Source organism: Ochotona princeps, chromosome 18 (assembly GCF_030435755.1).
Source record: "Ochotona princeps isolate mOchPri1 chromosome 18, mOchPri1.hap1, whole genome shotgun sequence".
Lineage (NCBI taxonomy): Eukaryota > Metazoa > Chordata > Mammalia > Lagomorpha > Ochotonidae > Ochotona > Ochotona princeps.
The window spans coordinates 30,414,639-30,430,077 of NC_080849.1; the positions used below are offsets into that span (position 1 = coordinate 30,414,639).

The 15,439-nt window shown below is 38.1% G+C and overlaps 1 protein-coding gene across 23 annotated transcripts in view; it reads right to left on the reverse strand.

Moving 5' to 3' along the window:
* Positions 1-15,439, reverse strand: part of DTNA (dystrobrevin alpha) — a 217,264-nt gene that overhangs the window by 30,334 nt on the left and 171,491 nt on the right. For 9 of the 23 annotated variants that reach the window (XM_058677182.1, XM_058677188.1, XM_058677190.1 and 6 more), the window contains 2 exons: positions 4,081-4,168; positions 1,062-1,159 (listed from right to left, as the gene is read on the reverse strand). In XM_058677182.1, the coding sequence (XP_058533165.1) occupies positions 1,062-1,159; positions 4,081-4,168 (186 nt within the window). Of the gene's footprint in view, positions 1-1,061; positions 1,205-4,080; positions 4,169-15,439 lie in introns of all 23 variants that reach the window. The other 14 variants (XM_058677185.1, XM_058677181.1, XM_058677186.1 and 11 more) reach the window with 2 other exon arrangements.

The following is a 15,439-nucleotide window of genomic DNA, read 5'->3' on the forward strand; positions in this document are numbered from 1 at the left end:
GAGTTTGGGCTCTTCTTGGCTACGCATTATTCTGTTAGTCTATATTTGCTGAGTTCCCGCTGTGTGTCAGACATGGTGCTGGGCTGGTGCTGGGTGTCCATATTCAGCATGAGCTCATTCTGAAAGAGTTTCCATCAGGCAGGGAGGAGAGATGAGGAGTCTGGCCCATAAGTAGGATTATTTCAGACAGGGATGATTCTGCCATTCCATTCTCCCTCAACAGGAGCGTGCGCACACACACGGTGCAAAGGAGGGGGTTGTTGGGATTGGGGGGGTGGGAAAAATCAGACTGGTGGTCTTCAGGAGGTGCCATTGGAAAGAGCCAGAGGAAGGGCTCTCTAGACCAACAGGACAAGTGGTGCAAGGGATGTCAAGGCAGAAAAAGCTTGTGTAGGATCAGACTGTGTCAGATCACGATGACTCACAGGTCACGGACACAGGAGAGGGCTTCCAATGAATGTGTAATAGAGAATCATCAGAGGATCTTGAACCACTAATAATGTGTTAGGATTTATTGTTAAAAATGACCGGTTGGGTTAGGTGGTGATGGTAGAGGTAAAGCGGACAGTATCCAGGATATGTTGTGGAAGTGAACTGTAAAACAATTTGTGTCTGATGAAAAAGGACCTGCTGGTGGAGTGTAGGTGGAGATATTTGACTTCTCCAAGTGGGTGATGATGACATCACTCCTGAATGGCTTTAGCTAGTCTCCTATTGGGTGCCTCCTTCATTGGCTTCCCGTCTGCTTTTGAGGTAGAGACACATGCACCCCGTTCTCTGAAAGACTGTATTGCACTAAACAGCTCCTTAACAAAAGTATGTCAGGGGGGAAATGGAACGGGACACTATTAATTTCGTTGACATTTCAGAAATACGTGCATGTATGTGTGAAGTTTTCTCATGAAGTCTGTGGTGATCTGGAACTCTGAAGATCAGACTTAGAGAAGTCAACAGCGTCGATCTGAGATGCCCTTCCTTGAGTAGATTTCCAGCAGGAGCGCACAGAGACTTGAAGCCATGAATAAACGAGCAAACAAGCCAGTGTGTCTACAGAGTCTTACCTGTTCTTGTTTTCTAGTTCTGCAATCAGCTGCCGTTGTTGCTTATTTGCATCGATGGTGAAGGCGATGTCAGGAGCACTTCTCTGCTGAGTCGGCTGCTGGGAAACAAGCAGTGCACATGATTTACTCTTGGGAGGGTGAACCTAAATGTGTTTGGGAAGAGAGAAGTCATGATAGACAGACAAAAAGCAGGAAACTATTTCCAGCATTACAAAAAAGGCAGATACACAAAATTAAAATGTCATTCCTCTCCTAAGAACCTACTTTTCTGTCACTCTGCAGTACATCTATGCAATGGAAAACAGAATCCTTTGGTAGGAAAATATACAAAACACAGGAAAATCCTTTTTTTTTTTTTGCCTTTGAGAAACTTTCATTCCTGTCACATTGTATCCAGTATAATTATTGTGAGTATAGGTCGATTTAAAATATGTTTTGCTTCTGAGATAACTTTTTTTCTGTAAAATTCTACACAATTGCTATAATGTGATATTTAAAATGCCATTGTTTTAAAGATTTATGTTCATGGGAAAGGCAGACCCATAGAGAAAAGATCTTCCACCTGCTGGCCCATTCCCCAAATGGCCGCAATAGCTGGAACTGAGCCAATCTGAAGCCAGGACTCAGAACCTTCCTCCAGGTCTCCCATGTAGGTCCTAAGGCTTCAGGCCATCTTCCTGCAATCCCAGGACACAAGCATGGAGCTCGATAAGCAGTGCAGCAGCCAGGGCACGCACTAGTGCCCACACGGGATCCCAGTGCTTGCAAGGTGAGGATTTAGATACAAATCATACTGAACAATTCGATCAATTAAAATTTCAATGAATTCATTGATACTTGTGGAAAGTATTTCAGAGTAAAGCTTTGAAACTGAGGAAATCTTACTGCTCCTACTCCATTGAAATCTCCTTAAGCTTTAGGCTGCCTCAAATATATTGATTGATGCATTTTTCCATTTGTGTGTTTTTAATTTGGCACCTGATATGTAATAAGTGCTGTGGCAGGTATAATGTAAAAAAAAAATTCCTTGTCCCCAAATGAAAGATTAATATAACTGGAGTACTTTAGGTTAGACATATGTATGATTCAATAGGAACATTGAGGGAACATAGCTACATGATTAAGGCAACCATGGAAGGAAGAAAGGGGAGATGCTATTAAGGGGTTTATAAAGTGACGATGGAGAGCCAGTTGTTGGATGGGTAGACTATAGGCTATGCATGGTGTCTTTGGAAATGGCTAGGCCATAGGGTATAGAGTAGGGAGGGGCAATATGTCAGGATCTTGCAGGAAATACAATGACTGAGTAACAGAACAGTGATGAAAGATGCTCGAATTTCTATCAAGAAGACAGTGAAATTAGCTCCAGTATGTGGACTGTCTCTTTTCTATCATGGTGACATATTACTACTTCTGATTTATTTAGCTAATCACACAATTATTGATGTGTGATGAATAACAGATTTACCACAGTACAGGAAATGTTATGTAGACGCTATCTTTCCTATGACATATCCACTAAAGTTGTATATAAGTAGGCAAAAGGCACAAGTAACTAATATTCTTAAGAAAAAAATAGGAACAGAGACTGGAGAAGTTGGTGCATATATAAATAACAACATGTACATAGATATTTAACATCCCACCAGGGATTACTAACTCAAAGGAGGGATGGGGCACAGATGTTATCTACTGGAAAAAGGGGAGCTGCAGGTGGAGGCGTGGTCAAGCAGGCAGAGAAATGCCTCTGTTCCAGGTACAGATGCCATGAGACACACAGACCTGGTCATGCTTGCTTTTCAGGATAAACACTGACAGTGGAAAAATATTCAAAATATGTTAGGGACCAGAAAGAAAGTGGGCATAGTTGGTCTATAAGCTATCCTTTTGTGCCTGTAGGTTTATATATCACTCACACATGTTAATATCTCATCTGACTCTAATAAAATTAGAACATAAGGTAGTGCTTTCCATGGGTCATGGAGAGTTGGACTTGGACTGCAAAGCTCACGGTGCTAACCCATGCCCTGTTACATCACAGCCTTCGTCTACAGTGGTAAGTGTATCAAATCTGAGAGAAGACTTGGAAAGCAAGTCTTACCAGAAACCTTGCTTTGCTTTTCAAGAGCTACCCAAAAGGATTACTTGTCCTAAAATCTAGTTCTTTCATACTCTGAATCAATTTTGATTTTATCTGACATATTTGTTCTTAAATGAGGACATTTGAGGTTTCGTGTAGTTCAATTATATCTGTAGTCTAACAGGTCTGATTTGGGGGCCATTTTAAGCCTGTTCTAGATCCTTTCCTTTCTTGACCATGGTAGTTTTTTTTTTTTTTTTTAACAGTTACAGGTCTGATGTTACATGCCATGGCCAGTGCAATGGGGTGTTATATTGCTTCCAACAGTGACTGTTTAAGTGCTGGGCATGGACAGCTTTGAGTTCTTGCAGCCTCTCCTATGAGAGGGTAAAGCAAGAATTCCCTCACCATTTCTTTGCCACTTTTTGCCCCTTGTGCTTTATTAACTGTAGTTTATCTTCAGTTCAGCACAGATGGTATCTGAACAAAGGTGTTGAATTGATGGTGGCTTTTTGTTTAGAAGCAAATGGTAAAAGTTATACTGTTGGTTCTGCTAGTATATTTTAAGTGTCACTTGCAATTATTCTGCCTTAAACCTAGTGTCTTTGTTATATATACTTGCTTTAAACTCACTAAGGAATTATAATCAGTCCTTAACCCTTTCCTCAGATACTCATATAGGGACGACAATGGGTAAGGGGGATTGGAGGCTTCCAGCTGGGCTAGAGTGTCACACTGCTGTAGAAGTTATATTTCTTGAAGCCACCATTTTAAAGTGAATATTCTTTAGCAAGGTAACATAATATAGCAACAAACTATAAATACTACATTATGCAAATTTTCCCAGTAATCAGCACCAGCTATACTGATAACAGTGAGCATATGAAGTTCAAGGATCTTGGATGCCAGTTGATGGATCCTTTTGATCAAACTACTTACCGATGAAGAGGATTCTGCTGCCAGTCTTGCCGCATACCTGGCAATTAGCCTGTGTTCTTCATCAAGCCGGTTTGAACTCTCAAGCATACTGTCGGAAAATAGAACACAGTGGAGCAAATTAAGAGTACAGTGGAGAGTCTCCAAAACAGAATGAAGCAAGCAGAAGAAAGAATCTCAGAATTGGAAGATATTTCCTGTCATCAGGGGGAAGCAAACAAAAAGCTGGAAGCAGAGCTGGATCAGGCCAAAAAAAGTATTCAAGAATTGAAAGACACTATGAAGAGGCCAAATATAAGAGTTATGGGAGTTCCAGAAGGTGCAGAAAGAGAAGCTGAGTTTGCAAATGTATTTAATGAAATAATAAAGGAAAATTTCCCTAATCTAGAGGAAGAATTGGGAAACAAGTTCCAGGAGGGGCACAGAACTCCCAACAGGCTAGATCAAAAATGATCTTCACCACGACATATGATAATCAAGCTCTCTTCAATTGAACATAAGGAAAAAATCCTTAAATGTGCACGTGAAAAAAATCAATTGACATATAAAGGAAAGCCAATTAAGCTCACAGGAGATCTCTCACAGGAAACTCTACAGGCAAGAAGAGAATGGAGTGACATATACCAGATTCTAAAAGAAAAAAATTTTCGGCCCAGGATAACATATCCAGCAAAGCTTTCTTTCATCTTTGAAAATGAAATAAAATTCTTCCACAGTAAAGAAAAGCTAAAGGAATTTGCCTCTTCCAAACCTGCCCTACAAGGGATAAAGATGTTCTCTTCACAGAGAAGAGGAATAGCACCTACCAAAACCAAAGGCAACAGGAAGAACATCCCACTAAAATGACAACAGAAGACTAAACCAATGAACAACCCATTCCTAAAATGACAGGACCAAAGTACCACCCATGTATATTAAACTCTGAATGTAAATGGCTTAAGCTCAATCAAACGTCATAGATTAGTACACTGGATTAAAAATCAAAACCCATCTTTTTATTGTCTGGAGGAGACTCACTTCAACAAAGATCAGCAGAAACTATATCACATGGGTTTTGTTGTTTTCTGTCAGTTTCATGTCTTCAAAACACTTCCTTCTGATTAAATCATTCAATGACTCGTAGATCATGCAGTGGCATCATTTTCTTCAAGAAGGTTCTTGATTTTCATTTCTTCAGCTACACATTAGTCATTTAATAACATGTTATTTAACTTCTTGATGTTGTTAATCTCTTTTTTCTCCCAGATGTTGATTTTGTTTTGTGGCTCATCATTTAATGGGATGTATAGTAGCTGTGTAATGGAGACTGTCATAGCTAGTAACATGTCATTTAACTACAGGCATTGTAAATTTCTATTTTTCTTTTCATTGTTGATTTTGTATCACGACTTTTCATTTAAGGGGATGTTTAGTAGCTGTGTAATGGAGACTGTTATATCTAGTAACATGTCATTTAACTTCATGGCATTGTAAATTTCTATTTTTCTTTCTATTGTTGATTTTGAATCATGACTTTTCATTTAAGGGGATGTATGGTAGCTGTGAAATGGAGACTAACATTCAGATGTGAGGATGTAGTGTGGTATGCATTTCTACTTTCAGACAAAGATGGACTTACAATGAAACTGTTTACTATATCTTGACAATAGGATTCTTGACTCTCTGCCATTGTCCATGCCCGCAATGATGGACATATGACTGAGTATGAGGAACTATATGTTAGTAATGATATAGCGGAACTGGGGAGGGGATAAGGGAATATGAAACTGTATTATAAAATAATAACAATAATAAAAATGTATTAAAAATAATAATAAAAAAAGAAAAACTATAATGAACAGAAAAAAAAAGAAATAGAGAGGAGAAAAAAAAACATTTCTGATGCAAGGATATTTTCTCCTTAATTTTACTATTTTGAACATTTACTTTCTTTATTATACAAGCATGTATGTCTAAAATTACACATTCGCAAATGCAGAAGGAGAAAGAAAACAACTGTGGGAAGTGCCCCTGATTTCTGTCTGTTGGATTTCACATCCTGCGTAATTGATTCTCCCTGAGTGGGGGCTGAGCTCACTGACCTGCTTCTAATGACTAGAATACATCCAAAGGAAAGGAAAGCCACTTCCAAAATGTGGTTATAGAAGACCATGGCTTCCACTTGGTCCTGGAATGATTGCCAGGTGGGAAAGATCCATGTGATGAAGAACCTGAGGCAGCCAATAACTGCACAAACATGTCCCTGTCTGGAAGAATCTTCAGAGGAGATCACAGCCTGAGTTGAAAGCTGGGCTGCAACCTCTCGAATGTCCTTGAGCCAGAAGTGCCCTGCTAGGCCAAAGCTGGTATCCTGACCTCTAGAAACCATGAGATTAATGTTGGTTGTTTTGACCTGCTGATTTTTGGATTAACTTGTTATACAGCAATGGAGAACTCGTAAGGTTGTTATCTGCGATCTTACTTCTCAAGTAAAGTGCCTTTTATATTTACTTGCAGAGAAGCGGAATTATCGTGATGGTTCAAAATAATATTATTTGGAATTGTTTAGTGTCTCCTATAAATTTATAGAAATTGCTCACAGTATGATAAAGTTGGTAAAAAAAATCCCTTAGAACTAGCACAAACATAAACATTGCCAATCCTCCCAAATTTTAAAAGAACTTCATCTTTTGAACTCTTTATGCAAGGCTAAGTTTTGAGTACCCTGAAACAAATTCCATGGAACACACCAACAACACTAATCCTGCCTAACAGACTAGTTAGTGGGTCATGGTTTGCATTATTATGGTGGGTTTAAGGTCAGGATCAAGAGTAGAAACTAGTTCTTCTCATTCCCAGACATAATTATACTCATCTCATCAGCTCTTACACTTAAGGCTTTATTTGTAAAGAAAAAAATTGTTGTCCGTGACAATACTTTCAAAAGACATATTCCCACACTGATCTAAAGATGGTAAGATTTATCCATCGTTGGATCCATAGAAAGTATTATATAATGATCTATATTTACATTGACATGTAAAGTGAACATGCAACACACAGTCTTAACCTTCCTCCAAAAGTGAGAAATGAAAATCATTTTGTTCCTTTTGCATGTTGGCAGTGTCAATTCCAAATAACTGTTCCCTGGTTGACTGAAATAATCGCTGTAACTTTTTTTCCTGGCCATTTGGAAGGCATTCCCATCTCTATTTACTTGCTCTATATGCAACTGTGTCCATTTTAACCCTGAGTATCTCTGTTATAGAGTTGGCCCTTTTGTCTGGGCTGCAATAAATGACCAGGGGAGTTCATTGCCAATTTCCCTGTTTACCTACTCACCGTTCTATCCTCAGAAACACAAAGCCTGGCTTAGGCACTCCTAAATGTTAGTGCAGTATTATGATTATTTTGCCTCTTAAGTAATATCTTTAGATTTATCAGTAATTCCCATTTCTCTCAAAATGCCACCAACTATTCCACAGCTACCCAGAGGAGCACTTTTTAGACATTACGGTGTAGACATATTTCTTAAAAGCTTTTGTAAAAGGCAGTTTCTGACCCTGCAGTGAGGTAATGGAGCAGAACCTGAGACTGTGTAGTTCTGACAAGCTTCCGAGAGACGTTGATACACCTAACCCAACACTTTGAGTGGCAGTAACCTATAATATCTTGAAAATAAAAGGGAAAATCCAAACGCAGGAAATAAAATTCTAATGTAAGTCATATAAAAGAGATCATTTCCCACTAACAAACAGGTTTATGTTTTACATATTATTTACAACAGGATGCAAGGCTGATGTAATGTGTAGTATCAATCCCAGTGGGCTGAGATTTCAATTATCTGATACATTTAGACTTGCAGAAAAACAATTTTAATGGCAAAGATAGAACCAGTATTGGAAAATTGATACTTTAAAGCAGATGTTTAACTTTGTAAAAACAGTGTCTACACTCTACTGTGGGTTAAAAAATTAATTTCCTTGTAGCTATAATAAAATGGAGAAAGTTACATTGTTTTTGCTATAAATATAAAATTATCCTACAAAAAGCCCAATCAGTTCAATTTTCACATGTTTATCATTTCTGGCTCACGTGGTAGAGATCGTGTGCCTAAGGGAAACACAATTGGTGTAGACAGTAGGACCCCTTGCTTCCTGTTCAGGGCAATGACATGTTTGCTTTAAAATGACCTTGATAAACAATAATCCTGGTGCTACATGACAATACTATGTTCTATTGGGAATGACCAACAAGCATAACTAGTATGGAAGTTTTTTTTTTTTAATTATTAAAACTGCCTGGAACTGTACGATGCAAAGAAATGGGATGCTGTCGGGTAAGCAATAACTCATACTTCCAAAGCCTTCCACTGCCCAGCAGGGAGTGAATGGGGGCTATTGTGATATAGTACCTCTTTGTGCACATGAACAATTTATGACTTCCAATGTGCCTTTTCAGTACGTTCAAATTATACAGTGGTGAATGAGGCATTCCTCAGATAAAGGTCATTATTTTAAGACTTCAATTACAAATAGTTGAAAATGAGTGGTCAATAATTCTAAATCATTAAAATCAATACCAATTCCAGCAGTTTCTCTAGCCGTAGCTATTCATTCCAGGATTTTTAAATCAGTAATCTTGCTATAGGACTATGATGAATTAAACGGCAGTGCTGTGTTGACTGCATTTCAGGGTGGGGGAATCAATTATTTTGAAAGTACTCCACTTGTTACCTTAAGTGCATGGCTGTTGTCTGTTGCTAGTGATTTCAAAATGGCATTCTAGAAGACTCAAGTGGTCCCAGATAAAGTGAGCATTACTAAATTGTGGTTTAGCAAAGAATTTTTTCGAGGCACTCTAACTTTGTTGACATTCTTTTCTTTTTCTTTAGACTCTTCTGACTTCCACAGTGGACTGTCAAGCAAAAATACTATAATCGAAAGTTCACCAGCAATGCTTCTGGATTTCTCTTTAATATGTTTTCCATTTGTCTGGATGGTAACATGTATATTATCAGCAGAGATTAACTTTTAAGAATACCAAGTCTCGGGGCCTGGCGCCAAGTCCTCGCTTTGAATGCGCTGGGATCCCATATGGGTGCTGGTTCTAATCCCGGCAGCCCGGCTTCCCCTCCAGCTCCCTGCTTGTGGCCTGGGAAAGCAGTCAAGGATGGACCAAAGCCTTGGGACCTTGCACCCACGTGGGAGACCCAGAAGAGCTCCTGGCTCCTGGTTTCAGATTGGTGCAGCACCAGCCGTTGCGGTCACTTGGGAAGTGAATCATCAGATGGAAGGTATTTCTCTCTATTTTTGCTCCTCTCTCTATGTATATCTGACTTTGCAATAAAAATTCAAAAAAAAAAAAATAAAAAAGAATACCAAGTCTCAGGTACTACTCTTCTATTAATGCACAAATAGCCAAAGGTAAGTTTACCAGCACAGAAGGAACTATGTGTTGATAACTAAGTGGAAGATTCCCCTATCAGATTATTTCCTATCTTTTCCAGTTGATTGAGAACAAAATGCTATGGGAAAGAGAGCCCCTGTCAGACATTTAGGAGTCAGCAAGTCCCAGAGGATTGGGGTAGAAAGGAACAATGTTACATAAAGGGTTGAGTGGTAGTTTCATTGCACCGAAGAACAGGGAGTGAAATAATACAACTTTCGAAGTTTAGTGTCTTAGCCCTCAGTGAGCATTTGACAGGAAAAGACAAAAGGTCATGGAATGACAGTCGTCATGGATAATTGTAACATCTTAGTCATGGTTTTTCTATTGGGATGTCTGTTAGTTTTCCATGAGACCTTGACTTTAACAAACTGCAATCAAGGTGATGCATTCAACAAAAACCTAGCTTACACATTGAAGACTTCAATGGCATAAAATTTGATAGCTTCAGTGTTGAAATATGTTATAGATGGAATTGTGTCTCCCCCAGGATATTCTTTCATTTGAAGCCCTAACATTCTGGTATCTTAGAATGTGACTGTATTTGGAGATATGGCATTTGGAGAATTAAGGTTAGGTTTGTTCATAAGGGCAGGGCCCTAGTGCTGTATGGTGATCTTTTAAAGAGAGGAAGAGATACCAGAAATGTGTACCTAGACACGAGAAAAGTCATCTGGTGACACAGAGGAAGGTGGACATCTGTAAGACAATGACATCTTAGGAGATTCTGAACCTACTACCAACTTCATCTTGGACTTCTAGGCTTCACAACTCTAAGAAAATCAATTCCTACAGTTTAAGCCTCCAAGTCTCAGTATTTTACTACAGCAACCTTGACAAGTTATTACAAAGTACAAGAGACAAGAGATTTTTTTAAAAAACAAGCTTCTAAAAACTTGTCCAATATCAACTTTGCTTTTAAAAATCACCTCTAAATTTCTTTACCAGCATTAATGGATTTCTGGTGCTGGCCTTCACCATCTCAATGTAAAATTCACGACTTGGCTCTTTCATCACTGTATATGCTATACTAAATGGTCAGTTTAAAAGCTACTCTGTCACAGCAATTTTTAAAAAGTAGTACAATTATTTCTTTACTAGTAAAAGGATTTGTGGATTCCACTAACAGTTTCCCTTAGAGTAAGTGGAAATTTTATACCTACAGCACTATTATTCTTCTACAGTATTTCAAATGTTTCTTGGGCACGTACTGTGTTTCTGGCATTGTGCCAGGTGTCAGAGATAAGGTGGGCAGGAAGTTATAGAGGGTTCTTTTCCAACAGGGGGATGATATATAACAAACTAGCCGACCAACTGATTAACCAATGACGGCTGTTGTAATAATAAGGAATAAACAGTATGCTATTATAGAGACTAACATGAGAGACTACCTATATAGGTGTCTTTAAAATTGGTAGCCAGAGAAGTAGTCCTGTATGGGCACATGGAAGAAGCAGGCAGCAGCAAAATGAAGGATGTTCTAAACAGAAAGAAGTACTTGCATCAAGGTTTGAAACAGGAAAAAGCGTGGCTTGATTTAGAAATTGATCAAAATTTGACCAAGTATTGTGATTGAAATGACAGCTCTTCATAAGAGTCAAGGAAGAGAGAGTGGCAAAAAATGGATTCCTAGGGGCGCACAGACCATGATGAGGCAAGTAGGCTGTAAATTAAGAGTGACAGGAATCTGTTCAATGATTTTCAGCAACAATCTAATGGAAATTCTAATCTTATATATGAAAACCCAAAATAGGTATTCTTACATGTATTAAGTATTATAGCATTGGTTAAAATTAGTTGGGTTGTCAATTCATTTAGCAAGAAATCTATTGGCAATGAAAACCACTGATTTCTTATTCTTGAGAAAAACTCAAGTAGAATAATGCAACCTAACTATATGATATTGGAGGTCTAGTAAAGTGATAGCATTTGATCATGACAACTAAGCATAGGCTGGAGCATGAGGCTGGGCTCCCTCCCCAGTTAGATTCAGGGCATTTTCAGAGTTGAGAGGAAAACGTTAGATGCTCCTGAGCAGTAAGAGTTTATAATACAATGGTGGTTAACAGAAGTAGTTCTGGATTTGCTTCCAGCATATTAGTTGGGCTGCCACAGGACTTCCCTATAAGCTATTGGCAAGCCCAGGGACTGAAAAACTATGGGAAGAGGGCAGAAATAAAAACTCTCCTTTTATGATATTTTCAGATTGCTCTTCTCCATTGGGCAGAGTGATTAAAAATTATTAAGGCTTCTAGGGGCTGGTGTTGTGGCTCAACAAGCTAATCCTCTCCCTGAGGCACTGGCATCACATATTGGCACCGGTTTGTGTCCTGGCTGCCCATTGCTGATCCAGCTCCCTGCTTATGGCCTGGGAAAGTAGAAAAGTTTGGCTCAAGTCCTGGGACTCTGCACCCAAATGGGAGACCCAGGGGAAGCTCCTGACTCCTGGCTTTAGATCAGCCCAGCTCTGGCTGTTGCAGCCATTTGCAGAGTGAACCAGTGGATGAAAGATCTCTCTCTCTCTGTCTCTGCCCTCTGTAAGTCTGTCTTTCACATAAAATAAATAAGGCCTCTAAGACTTCTCAGGATTACGAAGGCAACACAAATTTTCCCTTAAGCTGCAGTTTGACTTCTGAAATCAGCAACAGCATGTACATAAATTTAGCTGTGGTGTACCTGAAAATGACTAAATTATGAATAACGATGATAAAATAGGGTAGAATATCCCCACACAGAATTATGAGCATATCTGAATAGAAATAAAAGCAAAGCCTCTTATTTTATGATAGCAGCCTACAATGGAAACACAGGCACACCTGTGTAAAAACACTTACTACTCCATAACCTTGGATAAGTCACATACATCCTCTTGCCATTGACATACACTCATATCCTCTTGCCAGTGAAATGGAAATAATGACCTTCCACCTCATTGGACAATGAAGAGAAAACTCAATACTGTATGGAAAAGGGCTATAGAAGTTTTGCAAAAGTTTATAAACATAAAATGCATTATACCTATTCTAGCTGTGGGGGATGAGATAACATAAAGACCTTTCTTGAAGCTCATACTTTGGACAAGTTGCAATTCACAGAGCTGAATGCATAAGGGCTAATTTATGGACAACCATTACTCTTATTACTTATATGTGCTCAAAAATTTATTGTAAGCAGGTAGAAAGAATGCACTAGAATTTGCAGCTTTAGTAAGTAAGTATGTGGGGGATGCAGTGTGGAGGGATCATCTACAGAGGCTCCCTAGAGGGCATGAGTTCAACATACTTCATCAGAAGCAATGTAGCCCAGTGTTCTTGAGCTCGGATGGTGATAGAGACATCTCTGCAGGGCTGTTTCATGAGTGAATGACAGTGGGAGAGTCAGATAAAACCTCTAAATGGAAACCTTAATAAAATCAGGAATGATAGTATGCAGGCACTGCAAAAAGTTCAAGGAAAATAAAATTAATGGCTTATTTTGGTGCACACATTTTAAAAAAATCCATGTTTATTTTCACAATATGCATTTCCATGAACTTTTTGAAAATGTCTTCATAGGTAAGTTCCATGAACTTACTCTAAGGAGTGGGAGAAATTATGTGTGTAAAGATTTTAGCCTGAGGATTATTGTGAGTTAAGGGTTTTAAGAAATAGTAGCTGTGATGATTGTTATAATTATTATATGTCTCATCATAAAGTAACTGATGCTGAAGAGCGTGACGGCTTCCGTGATGATAAAGGGGATGAAAGATCACTTTATTACACATAATTGTGGTTATTATGAGAAACTTGTATGATCTTATTAAACATAAAGGAAAGAGAGAGGAAAATAAGAAATTTAAAAGAGAAGCTTCGATAATTCAAGGGTGGGGAAAAAGAATCGAGAAATAACTGAGGGGAGCTACTAAAACAGAGTCTGCAGCATTGATTCATCTTAAATTTTTCTTTCTTTCCAAAATGCAAACTACAGCCAGTCTTTTTTTTTTTTTCCAAGCAGATGGAAGGTGTCTCTGTGAGACAGTTTTATGATCTTAAGTGATCATCAAGTCAATAAGATGAATCACATGAATAGGAAAAATTGCACATAGTGACAGTTTTTCTCTTTGCAAATTTCTTTGTTACTTGTTTCTCAAGTAAGAGAAAATTAAAGAATGACAGGAATAACAAATGTGATCAGAATAATTGGGGAGATGTGACATTATTACCTTATGATTGAATCTTTAGATTGACAGTATCTTTTTGGGGGATTTCCAACACAATATTTTTGTGATTCAGTGTTTAATTTTATTGTTGCATCTGTAGCATAATACAATGGTATCAGACTCATTGGCATAAGATCAAAGCCATTTTGTTTTCAGAGACTGAGTTCTGAGAATGTATACTATTTAACCTAGAAGATTGACAATTCAAACAAAGAAATGGGTTTAGTATATCTTAGGAGTTCATTTTTACCTCCTTAATGAATAGGGTATATGATAAAATTTTACTAGTATTCAGGTTACATATAAATTAAAATACAAACATACATATGAGGGTCTTTAAAAAGGTTTATGGAAATGCATAGTATGAGAAAACTGTGCAGGGATTCAAAATGCTTTTGTACCAAAATCAACTTTTAATTCCATTTTCTAAGAACTCTTTGAAGAACCCTCGTGTATATATTAAATAAGATACTAAATGAGGTAACTGTTGATTAGCTCATCAGATCGAAGCTTGCCTCATGGGCTCATCCTGCAAAAATGGTTTCAAGGTATCAGAGGCAGTGAAAGGGAGAAACACTGGAAATGATCAGGAGGGAAAGAGTTCTAGAAAAAATGGAGATGGCAAACAGCACCAGGAGATGAGGATACAGAGCCAAACACAACGCCCTTGCATCTCGGGAAACAGCAGAGGAAAAGAGACCTGCTGTGCTGAAGGTGTAATTTTAATGGGCTTGTAACCCATTGGTTCACTTTACAGCTATACCTTTGGAATATCCACACCCCTCAGCTTAGGCAGAATTGGAGTTGGTGAGCAACACTGAAATATTTCCAAGGAATTGATTTGCTGACTATGAGGTAACTTCAAGAAGTTCATGGAAAAATGGAATTAAAAGGTAAAGTTACTTTTGCTGCCAAAAATGCTTGAAATTCATGTACATGAGGGACCTTCATAAAGCTTATGACAAATGTATATTACTGAAAAGTTGTGCCTGGACTTCAAAATGATCTGTACCACAAATAAATTTATCATCTAATTTCAGTTTTTACTCTTTGAAACACCCTTATAGGTTGTACAACAGTAATATAAGCTGAAACGATTGACAAATTGATAGCCTGCCCGTTCATTTCTGTTCAAATTGCAAATGCATAGTTGTTATTAAAATTAAGTAACTTGAAATAATAGGAAAAAATCCTATATTCAAAATTAAAATGAAGCAATACTTTTATACTTAGGTAATGCTATCTAAATTCCTGAAATGAATGCTTGTTAAAGTAAGTTTTGCATATTCTTGGACTTGAAAGCAAACTTTATCAGGATGGCTGCTCAAAACATTTGTAAGTAACAGAATTGCTAAGATAGTTTCTGCTACTGTTGTGATATTGAATAATTGTGTGATATACATTATGAGGAGGCAGACGGATAAGCATGATCTGCATTATTCCTTGCACCTACATGTGAATCAACAATGATTTCAAACAGCTAAAAATACATGTGGCTTAAGCACATGAAAAAAAAGAAATATTTCCATTTTATGATCCTAGCATATCACCTGCTCTTTCTCACTCTCTTCTTAAGTGAAATGAACCATTCTCCCCTTGACCCCCAAATCAGCAGCGTTGAAGTCCTTGGAATTGGGCACATTGTTCCATAACCATCGTGTTGTCTTTGACATGACAGAGTTGTACAGAGACAACTGATGGGAACTAGTATTCTGCATCTATCTGAATGGTATGATT